This window comes from Rhinoderma darwinii, chromosome 5 (assembly GCF_050947455.1).
Source record: "Rhinoderma darwinii isolate aRhiDar2 chromosome 5, aRhiDar2.hap1, whole genome shotgun sequence".
Classification (NCBI taxonomy): Eukaryota; Metazoa; Chordata; class Amphibia; order Anura; family Rhinodermatidae; genus Rhinoderma; species Rhinoderma darwinii.
The window spans coordinates 152,219,701-152,243,847 of record NC_134691.1 but is presented as its reverse complement, the minus strand read 5'-3'; the positions used below and the strand labels follow the sequence as shown (position 1 = coordinate 152,243,847).

At 41.4% G+C, this 24,147-nt stretch overlaps 1 protein-coding gene across 4 annotated transcripts in view; it reads right to left on the bottom strand.

The window, feature by feature from the left end:
- The window catches only part of LOC142651667 (uncharacterized), a 306,296-nt gene that overhangs the window by 159,822 nt on the left and 122,327 nt on the right, over nt 1-24,147 (bottom strand). For all 4 annotated transcript variants that reach the window (XM_075826652.1, XM_075826651.1, XM_075826654.1 and 1 more), the window contains 2 exons: nt 7,949-8,212; nt 6,871-7,072 (listed from right to left, as the gene is read on the bottom strand). In XM_075826652.1, coding sequence (XP_075682767.1) covers nt 6,871-7,072; nt 7,949-8,212 — 466 coding nt within the window. The remainder of the gene's footprint in view (nt 1-6,870; nt 7,073-7,948; nt 8,213-24,147) is intronic.

Genomic DNA, 24,147 nt, shown 5'->3' with positions numbered 1-24,147 from the left:
AGATAGCGTCACAGCCCCCTAAAAGAAAACAACAAAATTCTACTTACCTAGCCCTGTTCCCACGATGGACGGAGCGCTCCATCGTCTCAGATGACGTAAGCCAGCGTGATGCAATGACGTCATCATGCCGGCCTGCACAGGGACTCCGTCCCATCGGCTTATAGGCTGCAGGCCTGGCGTGGCCTGCAACCTATACTATTCAATTGTATCTGAGGATGCAGACACAAGTGAATGTGCCAGTCGCTAGCACAAATGCCCCCTCCGGCACTAGCGACTCCACCAGACATGAGGGAGTCCGTGCCGCCCGGAAAATAAAATGTATGTGCCGGCGGCTTGGGTATCCTCATGCTTCGGGCCCCGTAGCAGCCGCTATGGCTGCTATAGTCGACAGGGGGCCCTAACAAGAGTAAGCAGTGGGACAGGGAGACAATGTCTCTCTGCTCTGCTGCCAGATAAAAGCAGCTCGCTGCCTGGGCCCATCGGAGGATCCTCTGGTCCTCCGGTGGGCCAGTCCGACGTTATTCAGAGGTCTTGTGTAGTCCATGACTCGAGGGTCAAAGCTGTTTTGGCATTACAATGGGTACCTATACAACATTAGGCATGTGGTTTTAATGTTATGGCTTAATGGTTTATTTCAAGAGAGAGCGATGCAACTTATAAGAAGAACTGGTGAGCACGGGCCTACTTTGCTTCTTGCCGAGGTCCCCTTTTCTATAAAACTGGCACATACACGTGGTCAGTTAATACATAGATTCACAAAAGTACATATATTACATCTAACTACATACAGGCACACGCTGGCCACATTTGTGTATGTATACATACATACAAACACACACACCTAATACATGTATGTAAATGTATGCATGCTCATCCCATACTGTACATGCTCGTACAATATGCACACTCACAACATACATGCATGATCACATACATTTACAACTACATTATACTCACTTGTTATACAGTATATTTATAATTTGTAGAGATGATGGAATCGATTCTACATAAATTCAATTCAATTCAAATTTCCCAATTGTTTTGGTGTTCATCATTTACGAATCGTGGCAAAATGGTGACAGCCATTTTACAGATTAGAAAAAAGATCCACATGACCTCAGGAGGGCTTCCCCATAATGTTTTGCAGGCAGCCTACCCAAAATTATTCCACCCTCTACCCATATATGTTGCTGGTGCTTTGACATTACCAATGCTGGCTTGACATTAAAGAGCTTGAAAGGGGTCGGATACAGTGTTTTTTGGTGTACAATGCTGGTTTACAAACTTAACCTATTATTCTGTAAATGAACACTGATGGTTTAAATGAATCTAATACAGAATTTAATTGATAAAGTGATGAAGCAAAAAATAGTTCAGTCAGAATAAGTGACACACTGAAAACCTAAATGGCATGTCACCTTTTCGAAAACATCTCTGTCCACTTTGCCCATTATTAATTTTAATTTTTACATTACATAATATGACCTTTTGCACATACTACAGACATTAAAGGGGTTGTCCAGTATTACAACAAAAAACTGCTATATTTTTTTTTAAAAAACACCTTTTGTGCAGATCAGACACATTAATTTCAATGGAGCTGAGCTGCAATACCAGTTACAGCCCATAGACAGGTGTGGTGCTGTTTTTTTTTATTTATTTTATTTTTTTTTTATTTTTTTTTAAAGATAGCAATCATGTTTTTCCAATCCTGGACAAACCCTTTAAAATTCTGGGCTAAAAATGTTTTATACATAATTGGAAATTGATAGTGGAAGGATATCTGGAAATCTATTTCTGGACAACCTAAAATGTGTCCTTTGGGGATCTACATATGGAAATGTAAACCTGTAAATACTAATATAATTAATGTCTCAAAGCAAAGATATCTTTTTAGTTCAACATACACTCTTCTGTCAATTTCCCTGATAAGTAAATACAGTAACTACCAAAGAAAGTTGAATCTTTTTATGGGCTCATAAGATACTATACTGTATATGTAATTTTGAAAGCAACAGAAACATTTTTTTTCATTGAACTGCTGAAGCAATGATTTTAACTGTGTTTTCAACTCCCTCAGGGTTCCCTCCTCTAATTGTAAATAGCCGGAAAGTCATCAAGCAAGCATTTAATAAACTTTTAATTTGAAATGGATTACCACATGTTGTGTTTGTTTACCCATTATTAAATCTCTCAGCTACATATCATTGGTAAAATCGGCATAGCTTTTGCTTATATATTACAAAACAAACACATGGGGGATATTAAGATGCTGTCGAAATATATTTAGGAAGACCTAATGAAACTAATACATGGAGAGGTTGAATCATTTTACACAAGATATATATGTTATTCTTGAAATTGTTCAATAAGAAAATTGCATATGCTTTATATTAATTGACCTTGCACAGTTAATCTCGAATAATTTGCCCAGCAATCATGACATGCATAAAGCATCTTCAAAGTGAATGCCCACTTCCAGCCAGGATGTCATTATATAGGGCAGGCTTCCAAATATTTTATTAAGAACACTGCAGCAAATTACTGCAGTAGTTGCTTGGCTTTAGTTTGAAATAATTTACATTGAAAACATTACCTAAAATGAAAAATTATATTTTTCTCTAATTTTGGCGTTTGGATTCTTATATAATTTGGCCACTTTGTATAATTGAAAGGCAATAACATTTATCAAATTTACAGGAAGCAAATGTTAATCTATTGTAAGAGGCAGAGTAAAAAGACAGAGAGTTAGTAAAAAGACCTATTGTAGCTATGCCAATTAGACATGTAAGTTATAAAGGTGACGAGAATACAGAGAATCTTTGTGCAAGGACAACTGGAGGGTTTACAAGATCAGTCTAGTGATGTAATAACAATTAGAGTGTAACCAAATTATCAAAGGGGTAAGGGAAAGTCTTTATAATGCTGTAGTATTATGTCAGTTATACAAATAATTACATAATATATACAACGTATACAGAAGGGGTGGAATGCAGTCAGTTCTCTCCAGTTCTCCCGAACACATTTTTAAAATAACAGCTGTTTTGCAGAACCGAGGAAAGGCTGCATGCCAATCCGGTCAGCCTTCCTGGATGCAACTGTTCCCGCTCCCTTTAGATGCTTACAAGCTTCTTTTGTGATGCAGGTGGCCCAATGATGTCATCGTGCTGACTGCGTCATAGCGCAGAAGACTGGGTAGAAGGGGCCAATGCATAAGCTAGAAGGCACCACGAGAAGTGGTAGGTATTCTTTACTGGGGTGGATGACTGGGCATTATTTATTAAGGGGTCAGAGTGTAGGCTTTATTTACTATGGAGGCACAGGGTGGGTATTATTTACTAAGGAGGCACAGTCGACATTATTTGCAAAGGGGGCACAGTGTGAGCATTATTTACTAAGGGGCACAGTCTGGGTATTATTTATAATTAAGGGAGCACAGTGTAGGCACAATTTATTATTAAGGGGCAACGTGTGGACATTTTTATTATTCAGGCGGCACAGCATGTAGCACTATTATGCTTTGGGTGCACACTGTGTTGTACTATTTTTTTAGGAGGCACAATGTGTATCGCTATTATATTCAGGGGGCACAGTGCATAGCACTATATTCAGGGCACACAGTGTGTAGCACTTTACTCAGGAGGCACAGTAAGTAGAACTATATTCAGGGGGCACAGTAAGTAGAACTATATTCAGGGGGCACAGTGTGTAGCACTATATTCAGGGGGCACAGTGTGTAGCATTTATATATATATATATATATATATATATATATATATACACAGGGTGGGCCATTTATATGGATACACCTAAATAAAATGGGAATGGTTGGTGATATTAACTTCCTGTTTGTGGCACATTAGTATATGGGAGGGGGGAAACTTTTCAAGCTGGGTGTTGACCATGGTGGCCATTTTGAAGTCGGCCATTTTGTATCCAACTTTAGTTTTTTCAATGGGAAGAGGGTCATGTGACACATCAAACTTATCGAGAATTTCACAAGAAAAACAATGGTGTGCTTGGTTTTAACGTTACTTTATTCTTTCATTAGTTATTTACAAGTTTCTGACCACTTTTAAAATGTGTTCAAAGTGCTGCCAATTGTGTTGGATTGTCAATGCAACCCTCTTCTCCCACTCTTCACACACTGATAGCAACACCGCAGAAGAAATGCTAGCACAGGCTTCCAGTATCCGTAGTTTCAGTTGCTGCACATCTCGTATCTTCACAGCATAGACAATTGCCTTCAGATGACCCCAAAGATAAAAGTCTAAGGGGGTCAGATTGGGAGGCATTTCTTCTGCGGTGTTGCTATCAGTGTGTGAAGAGTGGGAGAAGAGGGTTGCATTGACAATCCAACACAATGGGCAGCACTTCGAACACATTTTATAAGTGGTCAGAAACTTGTAAATAACTAATGAAAGAATAAAGTAACGTTAAAACCAAGCACACCATTGTTTTTCTTGTGAAATTCTCGATAAGTTTGATGTGTCACATGACCCTCTTCCCATTGAAAAAACTAAAGTTGGATACAAAATGGCCGACTTCAAAATGGCCGCCATGGTCAACACCCAGCTTGAAAAGTTTCCCCCTCCCATATACTAATGTGCCACAAACAGGAAGTTAATATCACCAACCATTCCCATTTTATTTAGGTGTATCCATATAAATGGCCCACCCTGTATATTAGGGTTCAGTGTGTAGCACTATTTTATTTAGGGGCATAGTTTGTAGCACTATATTAGGAAGCACAGTGTGGTCCTTTTTTTTTTCAGGAGGCACTATATGTGTCATGTAAATGTTTATTCTGCCTTTGACCTTGTCTGATCAGCACCGTAGTCACTAATAGTTCATAGAATGCTAAATTCCTTTTACATATATGTTACGGTAGATCCCTATTATAGAACATCTAACTACCTAACAACTGCAGGGGGTTCAAAAGTGTTGATAAGCAGGGCTGAAGGAGTTATGAAAGGCATAATAATGCATTTAGACGCATTCACAACAGCACACTGTTTCTAGGGGAGAATAATTCCAAAATACAGCATCCAATTAATCATAGAACAATACTTTTTTTGTCTAAGGCTACATTCACACGACAGTGAAAAAAAAAATGGCCATTAAAACTGATCAACTGTCGGTTTTTCATGGCCATTTTGCATCAGTGTGTCTCCAAATTTTCATCCATTTCCAGTCCGTCTGTCCGGCCTGGAAAAAAAGATGAATTTAATTTGTCAGGTTTTTTTTGTCCCAACCCCCTGAAAACACCAGAGTGCCCATGTAGATAGTGCCGCAATGTCCCTGTAGATAGTGCCACAGTGCCTACTGTAGATGGTGCCCACATAGTGCCACAGTGCCTTCATAGTGCCGCACTGTAGATAGTGCCACAGTGCCCACATATAAAGTGACATAGTGGCAACATATAAAGTGCCAGTGTCCTCATACTGCCACAGTGCCCACTGTAGCTTGAGCCACAGTGCCCACATAGTACCACAGTGCCCACATATAAAGTGCCAGTGCCCTCATAGGGCCACAGTGCCAACGGTAGACAGTGCCACAGTGCCTACATATAAAGTGGCACAGTGCCCACATACAAAGTGCCGGAGCCCACATAGATAGTGCCACAGTACCTATGTAGATAGCACTACAGTGTCCCCTGTAGATAGTGCCACACCACCCATATAGTGCCACAATGCCCATGTAGACAGTGCCACACCCCCTTGTAGATAGCACCACCCCCTGTAGATAGCACACCCATAAAGATAGCACCAATCCCCCCTCGTAGATAGCACCCCCTTGTAGATCGCACCCCCTGTAGATAGCAGCAACCCCCCTGTAGATAGTACCAACCCCCTGCTGTAGATAGAACCAACCCCCCCCTGTAGATACCACCACCCCTGTAGATAGCACCACCTCTGGCTGGGGATTCCGCTGCAGGAGTAGCCCCTGACGTCAGTGTCCTTGTATGGATAGTGACGCTAGGGGCTTCTCCAGTAGCGGAATAGTCTGGCCAGAACATCGTAAACGCTCTGGCAGGGGATTCCACTCTTAGAGCCCCTGACGGCACTGTCCATATATGGAAAGAGAGATCAGGGGCACCTTCTAGGAGTGGAGTCGCTGGCCAGACCGGCCTACAGGGAGCTACAGCGGTGCTATTTACCAGGGGCTCCATTTACGGGGGTTCCATCTACGTGGGTGTGTGCCATCTACGTGGGGTTGCCATCTATGGGGGGTGCTGCTATCTACATGGGGGTGCTATCTGCAAGGGGGTCAGAGGGAGCCCCTGGCGTCAATGTCCATATATGTGACAGTGACGTCAAGGGCTTTCCCAAGACAGGAGTCCCCGGTAAGAGATCTTGCTATGCTCTGGCCAGGGGCTCCATAGTTGAAAGCCCTGACTTCACTGTCCACATATGGACAGTAATGTCAAGGGCTTCCCTGGGCTCCGCACTCAAAGTAGCTCTGTGTGCGGGGAGTCCTCGGCCAGAATCAGTTTTACCGGCCATTACAAGGATTGATTCCTGAAAAACGGTTGTTAAAAATGTATCCATTGACTTCTTTGGGAGCCGTGGGGCCGTAAAAACGGACAAAGAACTGCATTGTTCTGAAAACGGCCATGTGATCTTCACACGTCCATTTTTCATTGTCGTGTAAATGTAGCCTAAATTATACAAATTATTGAATTGTAGGTATACAAAGGTACAGAAGGGAGACATACAAAGGTACATTAGGACCACATGGAAGTGTAATATGCCCATGTTCATGCGCCCCTAGATTTTACATTTCATGGCTTTAACCAATATTGTATGAATTTAGCTTCAGTTTAAATAAACAACTCTGTTTTAAACATCAATATGAAGAATACTGTACCATGAGAGTAAGTGAAGAAAAGACTTGGCGCATTCTGGCTGTGATATGACTTTTTGCAATCTTTTTGTCTTGATGGTTGCATATCCTCTTCAGTGTCTATGTCCTTATCATCATGGTTGGAATATGTAAGGAATTCTTGAGGTAGCTGGACAAATGTGTCATAATCTTGCTGTTTATTTGTACACAATGGAAGTTTTACAACCTTAAGTAAATAAAAATAAAATTGAAATGAGTAAAACATAACTCAACAGAACTCAATTAGAATTTAATGTAAATGCAAAGTTTTATGCCCTGTTCACAGAGTCTCTTGCCGCGTTTTTTGCGGAAACCACGGCAAAAACTGCAGCAAAAAGCGTCCGAAATTGCCTCCTATTGATTTCAATGAGAGGTGGAGGCGTTTTTTTACCGCGAGCAAAAAAAAATGCTCGCTGGAAAAAGAAGCGACAAAAATAAAGAAACATATTTTATGGACTAAGCATATATCAAAGGTGTGTTTTTTTTGTATACATATTAATTAATATTTATTAGTATTCTAAAGGACATTAAAGTTATGAAATTGTTTTGTTCAAATTTTCACAAACATGGCACCAAATATATCATTTAAAATCTCAGTCTGCTATAATACTGCTCTGTAATGAAAATAGTAAAAATAACACAAAGAAACTATGTATCAGCACTGCTCTATAGAAATACAATTCATATACCACAGTTGAAAATACGTAAAATTTAAGAATACCTTATAGGTTTGGGGATAAGTGACATTGTTACTAACTCCTAGCTGCATCTTAAACAAAAAAATGTGCCCTTGCAAGAGCTCTGCAGAAACAGCTTTGGGCATTTACAGTTGACTCCGATATCAGAAAAACTCAGTACACCATCGTGTGCCCTATGTGGGTAACTTTACATTGAAATGTATCAAGTTTAAAATTTGTCTAATCCTACATTGTACAAAAGAACCGTAACTAACATCCAACGTTCCAACTTTTACGGATTACTATTGTACAAATTACAATTATTTATTGTTATAAGAAATTCTCATTCTGAAAAATTCTGAGTGGTTGATTTAAAGTATTCTCACCTGAAAATATAAATTACATAGCCAGTTATCCAAATCGGCCATGATGAGATCCTCTATTTTAGTGAAGCGATCAATCCTAAAGTCGTAATGTCCTCGTAAAAATGGACACCTAAATTTGCCTTCGAGGACATTTAAGTTGTTGTCACAGAGAGGGAAGATCCCCCATCCCACTGCTCGATCAATGTAAGTGTCTTTTCCATGAAGTAGGTACAGTTCTAGGAGCAAAGTCATTCCAGACTTTATTTTCTTTTCAGTGGGCAGCAGCTAAAAATGTAAACAGGAAAGCGTTATTCAGTAATTAATGCAAGCTGAGAGCTCCATCCAAATCTATTCAGCTGTAAAATTATTAAAGAGCAGAGCCACACACATCAAAGGAAATTCAAAATGCGTTTCTGTCATAGGTTCCAACATTACTTGTGACAATCACTCTAATTTTATCATGCTTTATATCTCAGACTACTCAAATGGCTCCATGCTCCTTTCCATATAGTAACCGTTATAAAAATAAAAAAACAACAACTTGCATTTACTTCCATGATCAAGACATCAGGAATGAATTAATGCAGGTATAAGGTCAAAATCCATATATGTATGCAAGAATCTTATTCAAAGATTAGAATAAATGTGTTTTCTTTTACTTTTGTACTAGCAAGGGATTAGGGTAAAAACTGTTTTTTTTTTTTCGGTAATAGAGCTTAATTTATGCACATTTCCTACAGAAGCACAACTAAGGAGAAAGTTTTCAATACATTGATAATATACATTATGACAATGTATTCATAGGCTGTAGGTTATTACTGACTAAACCAAAACAAATAATAAAAGCATTATATAGAAACTAGTATAGAAAACTCGTTACACGGGTTTGCTAACAAAAGGAATGATGATAAGTATTTGTAAAAAATATTATAAAAAAAAATATAAGTGTATTTTAAAACCTAATTACCAAAATTTGAAACCTAAGAAAAATGCGGAAGGGCTTGCTGAATAATAGATTATTCACCCAGTGTAAAGGTATAATCATGGCCGGCCTTAGGTACGTGCGACCAGTGCGGACGCACAGGGCGGCGCCCGCCGCACTGTAAGGGGGGGCACCACCGGGAGTCCATGCTCTGCGCCATGGCCACTAGTCGGGACGCCAGCGGGTCAGATGCCACTCAGTGCACCGACCTCATACTGGCTGCCTTGCGCCCTGGCCACCGCTAGTCCGCTCACCCTGTCCTGCGTCCTGAATGACGAGACAAAGAGAGTATGGGCAGCACAGCAGAACATAAACCTCTAGGGTATCAGGGTGCAAGCCTCCAGGGATCCGACTTGTAAATCCCCAAATGTAGACGAAATAGAAAGAAGAGGCAGCACTCCAAAGTTCATATCAAAATGGAAAAGGTATTTATTCACCCATCAGTGCAAAAAGATAGCAACGTTTCAGCTATCTTTTTGCACTGATGGGTGAATAAATAGCTTTTCCATTTTGATACGAACTTTGGAGTGCTGCCTCTTTCTATTTAGTTCTGAATGAAGAGACAGGCGTGATGAGATCATTCAGGACGCAAGACAAGGAGGAGACACCGCGCTTCCTGTGCATTTCCCGTGCTGGTGGGGACACCGAGGGAACGTTTTCTCCAGGGCGGCTCCAGCTCCAGCAGGCAGTGTTTACCAGGAGCCCAGCAGGTAAGTCACTGACTGGACTTTGTTTGAATGTGGGAACTGATGGGGTTCTAAAAAGGGCAATAATGGCAAATGGACAGAGAATTCAGTGCCACCTTGGTGCCCATTTGCCACTTATTGCCCTTTTAGTGTCCTTCTATTCAGTGCCCCCTTGATGCCCATTTGCCATTTTGTTGCTCCGTTATTGTTCTTCTGTGACAAAAGATGCTAAAGTCTACAGGGGCAGTAAATGGCAAATCGGCATCAAGGGGCCCCCAAAAAGAAGGATTAAAAGGGGCAATAAGTGGCAAATGGGCACCATGGTGGCACTGAAAGGCACTAGAGTGTTAATAAATGTCAGATGGGCACAGAATTCAGTGCCTTCATAGTGCACATTTACTATTTGTTTCCCTTTTAAACCCTTTTCAGATTACGTGAAAAGCTATGTACCCCTTATTTTTCTATAAAAATCAGTGTGTTTGGTGAAACTTTGTAATTACATTTAAGGTTTCGTTCACATCTGCGTCAGGGCTCCGTTCAGGCGTTCCATCTGAGCTTTCCGTCAGAACGGAGCCCTGACTGAAACAAACGGAAACCATAGGTTTTCGTTTGCATCACCATTGATTTCAATGGTGACGGATCTGGTGCAAATGGTTTGCGTTTGTCTCCGTTGTGCAAGGGTTTCGTAGTTTTGACGCAATCAAAAGCGCAGTCGACTACAGTATTGATTCAATCAGGGTTCCGTTCTGATGGAAAGCCCTCATGGATTGCCTGAACGGAGCACTGATGCAAATGTGAACGGAGCCTTATTAAACTATTTTTACTTTTTGAAATACAGCTATTTTGTATTCTGTATACAGAGCAGCCGTATCTAGCGCTGAGACCTGAGTCCGTGGGACTGACGGGTTCAGTGTCAGCGTGTCCTGCGTGTCGGCGGTTCATAACTTAGATGTTATCGATAACAGGTGGATCCTGCGTGTCAGAGACACAGGACCTGCTGACACTGAACCCGTCAGACCCACTGGCCTGACAGATTCAGGTCTCAGCGCTAGATACGGATGCTCTGTATACAGAATACAAAGCAGCTGTATCTTAAAAAGTTAAAATAGTTTTTAATAAAAAGTATTTATTTAGAAAGTTGCACAAAACACACTGATTATTTAAAAAAACAAACAAAAAAAAAACCCGATTTCAAAGGTGTGCATAGCCTTTAAAGTGGTTGTCCGGAATACAAATTAAACATTTTGTTGAAGCAGCATGAGGAGTTAAAATAAAAAAAATAACTTATACTTACCTCTCTCCTCCCAGACGTTCCTGCGCTGAGGGCTCACATCAGATCTGTTCTCTGTTTGTATATAGTGGTGCCATCATGTTGATCGTACACCACCACTGCAGCCTATTAATAGCCTCAGCGGCGTTCAGCTGAGACCAGTAATTAGCTGCGGCGGTGATGTACTGTCGACATGATTTCACCGCTGCAGTCACTCTGTATACACACAGAACAGAGATAACAGAAGCCCCCAGTGCAGGAACGTCTGGGAGGAGAGCGGTGAGTATCAGGGCCGGCTCCAGGTTTATGTGGGCTCTTGGGCGACACAAGACTTAGTAGGCCCCTTTGTGGGGGAACTCACGGTGGCAGTAAAATGGCAGAAAATGTCAGTTTGTGCCCCCATATAGACGTTAGGCCCTGTTTATGCCCCCATATAGAAGTTAGGCCCCCAGTTTGTACCCCCATAAGTTTAGCACCCTCTGTAGATAGTGCCACACAGCCCCCCTCCCAGGTAGTGCCACACAGCCCCCCTCCAAGGTGGGGCCACACAGCCCCCCTCCCAGGTAGTGCCACACAGCCCCCCTTCGTGGTAGTGCCACACAGCCCCCACCTCCCAGGTAGTGCCACACAGCCCCCTCCTCCCTGGTAGTGTCCCACAGCCTTCTCCTCCCTGGTAGTTCCACACAGCCCCGCTCCCTGGTAATTCCACACAGCCCCCCTCCCTGGTAGTTCCACACAGTCCCCCCTCCCTGGTAGTTCCACACTGCCACCCTCCCTGTAGGTTGCGCCTTTTGGGGTTCCCTCTAGGAGTGGAATCCCCAGCCAGAGCATTGCCGACACTCTGTGTGGGGATTCCGCTTCAGGAGCAGCCCCTCATGTCACTGTCCATATATGAACAGTGTTTTCCGAGACAGCCCCAGAGCCATAGTCCCGAGCAGAGCACTACTAGCACTCTGCCCTGATTCTCCTGCTCTGCTCGTGATGACGGCAGAGTCAGCACCCTGTGGCCGAGTGGGCCCCTCTAGGGTAGTGGGCCCCGGCACTCGCCTGTGTTCGCCGGGTGCTGACGCCGGCCCTGGTAAGTATGGTCTGCTTTTTTATTTGAAGCCCTCCTCTCCTGCTGCCACATAAAAAGTTTAAACCCAGACAATCCCTTTAACCTCTTAACACGATTTGTCTATGTATTGCGAATGTGCATTCCAACAATATTGCATTTGCCACTGTGTGTTATCTGTGGTGTTACGTAGGACTGCAGGTAACACTAATGCATTATCTGTAATCAGAGAGTTATCATTGTGTGTTATCTGTGATGTTACATAGGATTGCAGGTAACACTAATACATTATCTGTACTCAGAGAGTTACCACTGTGTTATCTGTGGTGTTACATAGGACTGCAGGTGTGTGTGTATTTGTGGGTCTAAGTGCCTAGATATGTATCTGTACGTGTATATATTTTTGTGTGTGCATATACTACATTATCTGTACTCAGTTATCACTGTGTTATCTTTAATGTTACATAGGACTGCAGGTAACATCTACTACATTATCTGTAATCAGAGAGTTATCACTGTGTTATCTGTGGTGTTACATAGGACTGCAGGTAACATCCACTACATTATCTGTACTCAGAGAGTTATCACTGTGTTATCTGTAGTGTTACATAGGACTGCAGGTAACACTGCTACATTATCTGTACTCAGAGAGTTATCACTGTGTTATCTGTGGTGTTACACAGGACTGCATGTAACATCTACTACATTATCTGTACTCAGAGAGTTATCACTGTGTTATCTGTGGTGTTACATAGGACTGCAGGTAACTATCTGTTCTGTGTATATATGTGCCTGCGTGGGTATATTTGGGCCTGTATGTCCATATATTTACCTGTATGTATTTGTATAAGACCCATTATGTGTGTATACATGCCTCGTGTGTGTGTGTGTGTGTGTGTGTGTGTGTGTGTGTATATATATATATAGTGTATATTTGCCTGTATGTCTAAATATGTGCCTCTATGTATGTATAGTATATATGTTCCAGTATGTGCGTGTCTATATATGTGGTTAATTTTTTTGTTTTGTGGGGGGGGCAGCAATAGAGAATCCCGCACAGGGCGCCATCCAATCTAAGGCCGGCCCTGGGTATAATGTAGTAGATGTTACCTGCAGTCTTATGTAACAAAAGAAAATATACAAGAAAAATTGGTCCGCTCACCATTCATTCGAAGTAAGGACGCCACATTCCATGATTATTCGGTGAACAGGCAAGAGAGCTACGTCGGAAGTAGGTAGAAATCCAAGGAAAAAAGTTAAAGGTCCAGCACACGATATGATATGAAAAAATACAAAACTATTTAAGTCAAAATTAAAACAAGAAATTAAAAAATCCCGGGAGAGAATGCCTACGCATTTCGAACTTTTCAGTTCTTAATCGTGATTTTTTTCATATCATATCGTGTGCTGGACCTTAACTTTTTTCCTTGGAGTCTATATAACACCACAGATAACACAGTAATAACTCTCTGAGTACAGATAATGTAGATGTTACCTGCATTCCTATGTAAGGCTCTATTCACACGACAGGGTCCAAATGTCGGCCGATAAAAGTTTTTTTCATCCGTTTTGCATTCGTTCCGTTTCCGTTCCGGGCTGTGTTTCCGTTTTTAACTGCTGATTTTGACCCGTTTTGCATCTGTTTTTTTCCCTTCCCATTTTAAAAACGGATGAATTTCATTTGTAAATTTTCTGCCACACACTTCCCCCTGTAGATAATGTCACACCCTGCCCTCTGTATATAATGCCACGCACTTCCTCTGTAGATACTGCCACAGCCACCCTGTAGGTAATGCCACACAGAGCCCCTTGTAGTTAGTGCAACTCAAACCCCCTTGTACGTATTGCCACACAGCGCCCCTGTAGGTAATGCCACACACAGCCCCCCTGTAGGTAATGGCAAACAGCCCCCTGTAGGTAATGCCACACAGTACCCTTGTAGGTAATGGCACACAGCCACCCTGTAGGTAATGCCACACAGCCCCCTGTAGGTAATGCCACACAGCACCGTTGTACATAGCCTGCCCCATAGATGGAACCCCCGCATAGATGGCACCCCCTCTACCTTCCTGTAGGGGACCGCTCCTAGAGAAGTCCCTGACTTTAATGTCCAAATATGGACAGTGACGTTAGGGACTTCTCCTTGATCGGAATCACCGGCCACAGCGCCGGGGATTCAGTTTCAGAAGTCCCTGACATCACTGTCCATATATGGACAGTGAAGTCAGGGACTCCTCCTGGAGTGGAATCACTGGCCAAAGCACCGGGGATTCTGCTTCAGAAGTCCCTGACGTCACTGTCCATATATGGACAGTGACGTCAGGGACTTTTCCTGGAGCGGAATCCTCGGCCACAGCTTCAGCCGAAGCTGATGCCGGGGCTTAGGAATTCAGCTCTTACAGGGAGCAACAAAATACCCTACTCCTCTTCCTCACATGCACTTCACACTGTGAGGAGGAGAAGAGAGTGGGTGGGCGGCAGAATGCACAGCCGTCACTCGGATCACATCTGAGTGACAGCCGTGCTTTACATGGCCCCATAGACTTCTAAGGGAGCCGTGCGGCTGGGAGAACAGTTGAAGCAGGAACCTTGGTGAGTGGCTCGTGACCCCCCAGAGGTCTTCACACGACCCCCAAGGGAGTCGCAAGCCACAGTTTGTAATGTATTGTGCTGTCCTCTATCCACCGCAAAAACATACAGCACAATACAATACATTACAGGCCCCGACCCCCCCCCCCTCTGCGGCTCACTAGGTGTTGTTGACAACCACCACAAAGAATCACTTCATAGAGGGAAACATTGGTGAGTGCCTCCGCCGCTCTTTCTTATATATATTGAGCGTGGACGTGGTGTCCAATCAACTGTGCCTCGGAAACCATGTGGTGTCTTTAACTGTTGTCCAATCAACTTTGCCTCGGAAACCACGTGGTGTCCTTAACTGTGCTTCGGACACCACATCCTTCCCGATTATATATAAGATGATTAAGGTAAGACCCGGGACTCATACGTTTTTGCTTTTGCAATAAGAATTTATTTCAAACAATTCACATAAATTAACAATAAATTCTTATTGCAAAAGCAAGAACATACAGTGAAGGAAATAAGTATTTGATCCCTTGCTGATTTTGTAAGTTTGCCCACATGAACAGTCTAGAATTTTTAGGCTAGGTTAATTTTACCAGTGAGAGATAGATTATATAAAAAAAAAAAAAGAAAATCACATTGTCAAAATTATATATATTTATTTGCATTGTGCACAGAGAAATAAGTATTTGATCCCTTTGGCAAACAAGACTTAATACTTGGTGGCAAAACCCTTGTTGGCAAGCACAGCAGTCAGACGTTTTTTGTAGTTGATGATGAGGTTTGCACACATGTTAGATGGAATTTTGGCCCACTCCTCTTTGCAGATCATCTGTAAATCATTAAGATTTCGAGCCTGTCGCTTGGTAACTCGGATCTTCAGCTCCCTCCATAAGTTTTCGATGAGATTAAGGTCTGGAGACTGGCTAGGCCACTCCATGACCTTAATGTGCTTCTTTTTGAGCCACTCCTTTGTTGCCTTGGCTGTATGTTTCGGGTTATTGTCGTGCTGCAAGACCCAGCCACGAGCCATTTTTAATGTCCTGGTGGAGGGAAGGAGGTTGTCACTCAGGATTTGACGGTACATGGCTCCATCCATTCTCCCATTGACGCGGTGAAGTAGTCCTGTGCCCTTAGCAGAGAAACACCCCCAAAACATAATGTTTCCACCTCCATGCTTGACAGTGGGGACGGTGTTCTTTGGGTCATAGGCAGCATTTCTCTTCCTCCAAACACGGCGAGTTGAGTTAATGCCAAAGAGCTCAATTTTAGTCTCATCTGACCACAGCACCTTCTCCCAATCACTCTCAGAATCATCCAGATGTTCATTTGCAAACTTCAGACGGGCCTGTACATGTGCCTTCTTGAGCAGGGGGACCTTGCGGGCACTGCAGGATTTTAATCCATTACGGCGTAATGTGTTACCAATGGTTTTCTTGGTGACTGTGGTCCCAGCTGCCTTGAGATCATTAACAAGTTCCCCTCGTGTAGTTTTCGGCAGAGCTCTCACCTTCCTCAGGATCAAGGATACCCCACGAGGTGAGATTTTGCATGGAGCCCCAGATCGATGTCGATTGACAGTCATTTTGTATGTCTTCCATTTTCTTACTATTGCACCAACAGTTGTCTCCTTCTCACCCAGCGTCTTACTTATGGTTTTGTAGCCCATTCCAGCCTTGTGCAGGTCTATGATCTTGTCCCTGACATCCTTAGAAAGCTCTTTGGTCTTGCCCATGTTGTAGAGGTTAGAGTCAGACTGATTAATTGAGTCTGTGGACAGGAGTCTTTTATACAGGTGAACATTTAAGACAGCTGTCTTTAGTGCAGGCACCAAGTTGATTTGGAGCGTGTAACTGGTCTGGAGGAGGCTGAACTCTTAATGGTTGGTAGGGGATCAAATACTTATTTCTCTGTGCACAATACAAATAAATATATATAATTTTGACAATGTGATTTTCTTTTTTTTTTTTTATATATATAATCTATCTCTCACTGGTAAAATTAACCTAGCCTAAAAATTCTAGACTGTTCATGTCTTTGACAGTGGGCAAACTTACAAAATCAGCAAGGGATCAAATACTTATTTCCTTCACTGTATGAGTCCCGTGTCTTACCTTTATATTATACTACGGAGTGGAATCCTGCCTGTGCACCAACACAATGTAGTGCCATGTATCTATTTATAAAATTATATAGAAATTAGTCATAAGTTAATCTTTTATTAAAACAAGTAAGTAGGGCCAGCACAAGGGTAGATAGAATAGGCCTTGGCCGAAAGCCACGTGTGGGAGGGCAATTTATGTATTGACAAATAAATACATAATAACAAAACATTGCTTTGCCTTTAATAATCTATATCTATCTATCTATCTATCTATCTATCTATCTATCTATCTATCTATCTATCTATCTATCTATCTATCTATCTATCTGTCTATCTAACAAAATTGTGATTAAAAATCGTCTTCTAAAGGGGTGATCCTCACAAATAAGAGGATGAGGGCCAACATACAGTTCTGTGGAAAAGTATTTGCCCCCTTCCCAATTTCTTCTATTTTTGTATATTTGTCACATTTGAATGTTTCAGATCATAAAACTACTTTTAATATTAGACAAAGATAACCGAAATAAACAAAAAATTCTGTTTTTAAATGATGATTTCTTTTTTGAGGTAAAAAGGCTGTTCAACCCTACCTGGTCTTATGGGAAAAAGTAATTGCCCCCTTAGCTACTAAGTTAACCAGTTAACCAAATTCAATTGGCATTTGTTTTCAATTCCACTAGCCACAACAAGACATGTTTACTGACAGCAATATATATATATAAAATAGTATATTTTATTAGACAAATAACACGGACAATTTAAAATACAAAAAGATACAACTCTAGTGTGAATTGCGGAGACAATGTCAATAATTACTGCTAACTCAGATATATGGGTGTACATATGAGTAACTAGACCAATGAAAGATCAAGACACATCCCCCTGAGGAAGCATACGTGGCGAAACGCGCGTCGGGGTTCATGTAGCGGAGCTGACACTACTAACCACTTTTTGTTGCTATCTATGGGTGAGTTCATGATCTGACATATGACTCTTTTGACAGCAGTGTTACTAGTTATTAGATCTGTACTTTACAGCTATTTCTCCTAAGAGATTTTCTTCTTATGAGGGAGGGTATACTGGTGTTAAATGTGTCTTGATCTTTCATTTGTCTAGTTACTCATATGTACACCCATATATCTGAGTTAGCAGTAATTATTGACATTGTCTCCGCAATTCACACTAGAGTTGTATCTTTTTGTATTTTAAATTGTCCGTGTTATTTGTCTAATAAAATTTACTATTTTATATATATATTGGCGTCAAAAGCTCTGGTTGTTTCTTCATAGTATGTGAATTTGTTATGGAGCTGCCTATGTGACATGGGGGGTACGTTTTGTTATTTGCAGTGCCCAGCCCTTATTACACACCTGTTTCGAGTCTATATATTGATTTATGTTTACTGACAGGCCTTTTAAACCTAAACATTACTTAACCCTTTCAGGACCAAGCTCATTTTGGCCTTCAGGACCAGCCCTATTTTTTCAAATCTGACATGTGTCACTTTATGTGGTAATAACTCTGGAATGCTTATACCTATCCAAGCGATTCCGAGATTGTTTTCTCGTGACATATTGTACTTTATGTTAGTGAAAAAAATTGGTCGATAAATGTAATATTTATTTGTGAAAAATGCCAAAATTTGGCGAAAATTTGCAAAAAATATGATTTTTCTAAATGTAAATGTATCTGCTTGTAAAACAGATAGTAATACCACCCAAAATAGTTACTATTTAACATTTCCTATATGTCTACTTTATGTTTGCATTGTTTTTTGAACGTCCTTTTTTGTTTCGAGGACGTTACAAGGCTTAGAATTTTAGCAGCAATTTCTCACATTTTCAAGAAAATGTCAAAAGGCTTTTTTTTCAGGGACCAGTTCAATTCTGAAGTGGTTTTGAGGGGCCCATATATTTGAAAACCTTAAAAAACACTTTATTTTAAAAACTGCACCCCTCGAAGTATTTAAAACAGCATTCAGAAAGTGTTTTAACCTTTCAGGCGTTTCACAGGAATTAAAGCAATGTAAAGGTGAAATTTACCAATTTTATTTTTTTTGCTGAAATTCATTTGTAATACATTTTTTTCTGTAACAGAGAAAGTTTTACCAGAGAAACGCAACTCAATATTTATTGCCCAGGTTCTGCAGTTTTTAGAAATATCCCACATGTGGTCCTAGTGTGGTAATGGACTGAAACACCAACCTCAGAAGCAAAGGAGCAGCTAGAGGATTTTGGGGCCTCCTTTTTATTAGAATATATTTTTGGTACCATATCAGGTGTAAAGAGGTCTTGTGGTGCCAAAACAGTGGAAATCCCCAAAAAGTGACCCCATTTTGGAAACTACACACCTCAAGGAATGTATCTAGAGCTATAGTTAGCATTTTGACCCCACAGTTTTTTTGCTAAATTTATTTGAATTAGCCTGTAAAAATCAAAATTATTTTTTTTCCTGAAAAACCATAGAATTTTAAATTTTTTACAAGGAATAAATGAGAAAAAGCACCCCAACATTTATAAAGCAATTTCCCCTGATTACGGCAATATCCCATATGTGGTAATAAACTGCTGTATAGACCCATGGGAGGTCTCAGAAGGGTAGGAGCACCATTTGGATTTTGAAGCACAGATTTTGCTGGAATGGTTTTCAGTGCCATGTCGCGTTTGTAACGGACTGGAGGGACCAAAACAGTTGAAACCCCCCAAAAGTGACCCCATTTTGGAAACTACACCCCTCAAGGAATATATCTAGGGCTATAGTTAGCATTTTGACCCCACAGTTTTTTTGCTAAATTTATTTGAATTAGTCTGTAAAAATGTACATTTTTTTTCCTGAAAAAAACATAGAATTTTCTAATTTTTACAAGGAATAAAGGAAAAAAAGACCCCAATATTTATAAAGCAATTTCCCCTGATTACGGCAATACCCCATATGTGGTAATAAACTGCTGTATAGACCCACGGCAGGTCTCAGAAGGGTAGGAGCACCATTTGGATTTTGGAGCGCAGATTTTGCTGGAATGGTTTTCAGTACTATGTCGCGTTTGCAATGGACTGGAGGGACCAAAACAGTGGAAACCCCCCAAAAGTGACCCCATTTTGGAAACTACACCCCTCAAGGAATATATTGAGTGGTATAGTGAGCATTTTGACTCCACAGATTTTTGCTGAATTTAGTGTAATTAGGTCATGGAAATGAAAATCTACGTTTTTTTTCAAGTAAAATTAAGTTTTACCTCAGATTATTCCATATTCACAATAGATAAAGGAGAAAAAGCACCCAAAAATTTGTAAAGCAAACTCTCCTGAACACAGAAATACCCCATATGTGGTCAGAAACTGCTCTTTGAACCCACAGCAGGGCTTACAAGGAGCACCATTTGGCTTTTGGAGCTCAAATTTAGCTGGAATTGTTTGCTGAGGCCATGTCGCATTTGCAAAACCATTGAGGGGCCAAAACAGTGGAAACCCCTAAAAAATGACCCTATTTGGGAAACTACACCCCTCAAGAAATTTATCTAGGGGTATAGTGAGCATTTAGACCCTAGAATTTTTTTGCATAAATTATTGGAATTAGTGAAAATGAAAATCTAATTTTTTTTCGATAAAATATAGGTTTTGAAAAATTTTTTTAATTTCCATAGGGACTAAAGGAGAAAAAGCACTCCAATATTTGTAAAGAAATATCTTCTGAGTATAGTTAAACCCCATATGCAGTCATTTACTGCTGTTTGGACACACGGCAGGGCCCAAAAGGGAAGGAGCATCATTTGGCTTTTGAAGCTCCAATTTATCTGGAATGGTGTGCATAGGCCATGTCGCATTTGCAAAGCCCCTTAGCCCCAGTGGAAACTCCCCGAAAGCAACCATATTTTGGAAAGTTTACCCTCAAGGAATGTGTAGTTACCTTATATGTTTCAATTACCGACTGCTTGGACATTTTTCAGGGCCTTGAGTGGACTGTGTGCATTTTGGCTTTCAGCTTGCATTTTAACAATATATTACTTTGCTTTTTTGAAATAAAGAAACTTTCTAATATACTTAATTTTTAAAACCTGCATGGATTGCAGGTTTTCATTCCCCATTGCATAGACCCGGCCGTTCTTGCTGCCACGCTTCGACACAGACTATAGGAGTTCCTCTCCTCTCTGTTTGTCGATGACACGTATAAAAGGGCTGGCTGCCTGGCTCAATTCATCAGCTAAGCCTTAAGGGGGAAGGGGCTGGATAGCTGATGAATTGAGCCAGGCAGCCAGCACCTTCATCCGCATTATCAACACACAGAGAGGAGGGGGATGCTCCTTCTCCCGGAGATTGTGTTGACGCATCCCAGCAAGAATCGCAGCTCCACACTTCTGGGTCCACACAATGGGGACTAAAACCTGCAACACGTGCAGGTTTTAAAAATAGAGTATATTAGAAAGTTTATTTATTTCACAAAAGCAAAATGCTAAATAGTTTTTCTTTTCATCGGACAACCCCTTTAGGTACATTTTTATTTTTGGGTATACTTTGGCTGGTGGTTCATTTATGAAGATGGGTTTTTGACAAGAATGGCAAGAACAAAAATATCCAAGAAAATTTTGGCACACTAAAGATAAACTAAATTATATTCTTGAATGTCTAAAATGGGACAAATGAATAAAGAGTTTAAAAACGTGGCTCTGTGTGGAAAATTTTAAAGCAGTCAATGAGACACAAGGCTGGGAGTGATGGGCAATCTGGGCAATAATAACGGGTATCACACCTCATTCCTTTCTTGGTACATACACGACATCTTCTTTGGGGGTACTTTCTTGATTCAGTTGAGGGAATTACAGCAATAAAATGTCGCTCAGTGAGTCTTTTGACAGATTCAGATTCTAATGGATGAGTGGGGCCAACATTTGCTAAAACAAGATCTTCAATGACCATTTTCTGGTAATCTAGAAAAGTATTTGCATTTCCTGCCTTTTTGTATAACACAAACGAGTTGTATGTGGCAGCCTGAAATAGGTAAATAACTAATTTTTTGTACCAGGTATAGGATTTTCTTGATACCTGGTATGGCTGTAGAACCTGATCAGCAAGGTCTACTCCCCCCATGTATTTGTTGTAATCAATGATTGACACAGGCTTTTGCTTTTGGGTAGTAGAACCTCGTTCTACAACATCCATTGTTGCATCAGTGTGGATCGAGCTGAGGATAAAAATATCCTTTTTGTCTTTGTATTTTAGGGCAAGCAGCTCTCCGCTGCAAACACCGCCTGACTGACCCTTTTTGTACTTTTCATTCACCAATGATTGTGGAAACCCCTGGCGGTTTTTACGAATGGTCCCACAAGCCCCTGCGTTCTGTTTGACCAAACTTTTAAAAAGGGGTATGCTTGTGTAGTAGTTGTCCACATACAGGTTATGGCCCTTTTCTAGAAATGGGGTAATAAGCTCCCAAACAATTTTTCCACTTGTCCCTAGATAGGGGGGGCATCCTGGTGGGTTTAGTTGGCTATCTTTTCCCTCATAAATGCGAAAAGCTGATGTATACCCTGTTGAACTCTCGCACATTTTATAGAGCTTTATTCCAAATCTTGCTCTTTTAGATGGAATGAATTGTTTGAAGTGCAGTCTCCCTTTGAATTTTACTAGGGACTCATCAATGGAAATGTTTTGCGTGGGGGTGTAAATTAATAAAAATGTGTCTGACAACGCTTTGATGATGGGCCTGATTTTGTAGAGTCGGTCATAATCTGGGGCACTTCTAGGGAGGCACTGACTGTTATCGTTGAAATGCCAAAATCTCATGAGCAATTTCATAACGGGCTCTAGGAAGAATGGCAGAAAAGGCAGGGGTGGTTAGAACGGGACGGGTGGACCAGTATGATCGAATGCTCGGTTTTTTAACAAGCCCCATGGCAAATGTGAGGCCTATAAATTTCTTCATTTCATCAATATCTGTTGGCCTCCATGAATTTTGCCTGGCATAATATGAACGGGGATTCTGAGAGATGAATTGGGAAGCATATAAATTAGTTTGGAAAATAATATGTTCCAGCAAATCATTTGTTAGAAATAAGTAAAAAAAATTAATTGGACAAAAACCTTCCACCTCCACATTTGTACCTGGGGTGGCATTAAAGTCAGGGATGAATGGCACACCAGAATTTGAAGCCTCCCATCTAGTAAATGCTACATCTAGTGGCAAACTCTCTTGTAGGTTGGCATGCGCTTCTTCGCTAAAATGAGGCATGTCACTTGTACTGGGCATCGTGCCCTGATTTGGAGATGTTTCTCCAACAGCCCTCTCTACCTGTCCTGTACTGGTCCTTGTATTTTTTCGCGATGAACCAGAATGACCGCTAGACTCAGAGCTGTCACTTTCGCTAACAGCAAAACCCTCAAAATAGTCTTCGCCATCTGACAAGACACTATCTTCACTGTCAGAGCATAAAAGGGCATATGCCTCCTCTGCAGAATAAAATTGACGGGCCATTTTATTACGTTTATATTTTTATACATAAAGGTATATAAACGTAAATGGTATGAAGTTCGTTAATTTAATTAGAACAAATTAATTGACTGGCACAGCACTTCCTATCAAATTGATTACGAATATAACTTATACTACCCTAACCGTCACCCTAAATTATTACTAACTATACCGTAATAATTATTATTACTAACTACCCTAATACTAAAACCTAGCACTATACCCTAACCCTATATCCTACCTAACAAGGCAGATTAATGGGATTGGGGGAAATTGTTATGTGGTGTGTTTTTTCACTGTGTCTTAGGCCTCATTTACACGAGCGTATTATACGCGCGTGCGACGCGCGTGCTTTTCACGCGTGTCGTACGCACCTATAATAGTCTATGGGGCTGTTTAGACGATGCGTGAATTTTGCGCTGCGTGAGTGCGTTGCGTAAAACTCACGACATGTTCTATATTCTTGCGTTTTTCACGCAACACGCACCCATTGACTTCAATGGGTGCGTGAAAACAACGCATGCCACACGGACGGTCCTGCGTTGCATGCGCGAAAATCACGCAAGAGCTGTCAAACTCCTGAATGTAAACAGAAAAGCACCACGTGCTTTTCTGTTTACAAACATCCAAACGGAGTGTCAAATTCGAGATGAGCGCACCGAACTTCACCGGGTTCGGCCAAACTCGTTTTGACCGAAACCGGTAAAAAATGTTCGGGTACGCGACGTCAGGAGACAGTCACTGTCCACGGTGCTGAAAGCGTTAAACTGGTTCAGCACCATGGACAGTGACTTCCGCTCCGAAAATCCATGAACCTGTAAAAAAAAAAAGACGTTCTGACTTACCGATAACTCCGGTCCGACCTCCCGGGATGACAGTTTAGTCCAAGTGACAGCTGCAGCCAATCACAGGCCAAGCACAGGCTGCAGCCAATCACAGGCTGCAGCGGTCTCATGGACTGCGGCGTCATCCTGGGAGGTGGGGCCGGATGACAAGAGAGGGACGCGTCACCAAGGCAACGGCCGGGAGCCCGGACTGGGGGAAGCAGGAAGTTCTTGGTAAGTATGAAATTTTTT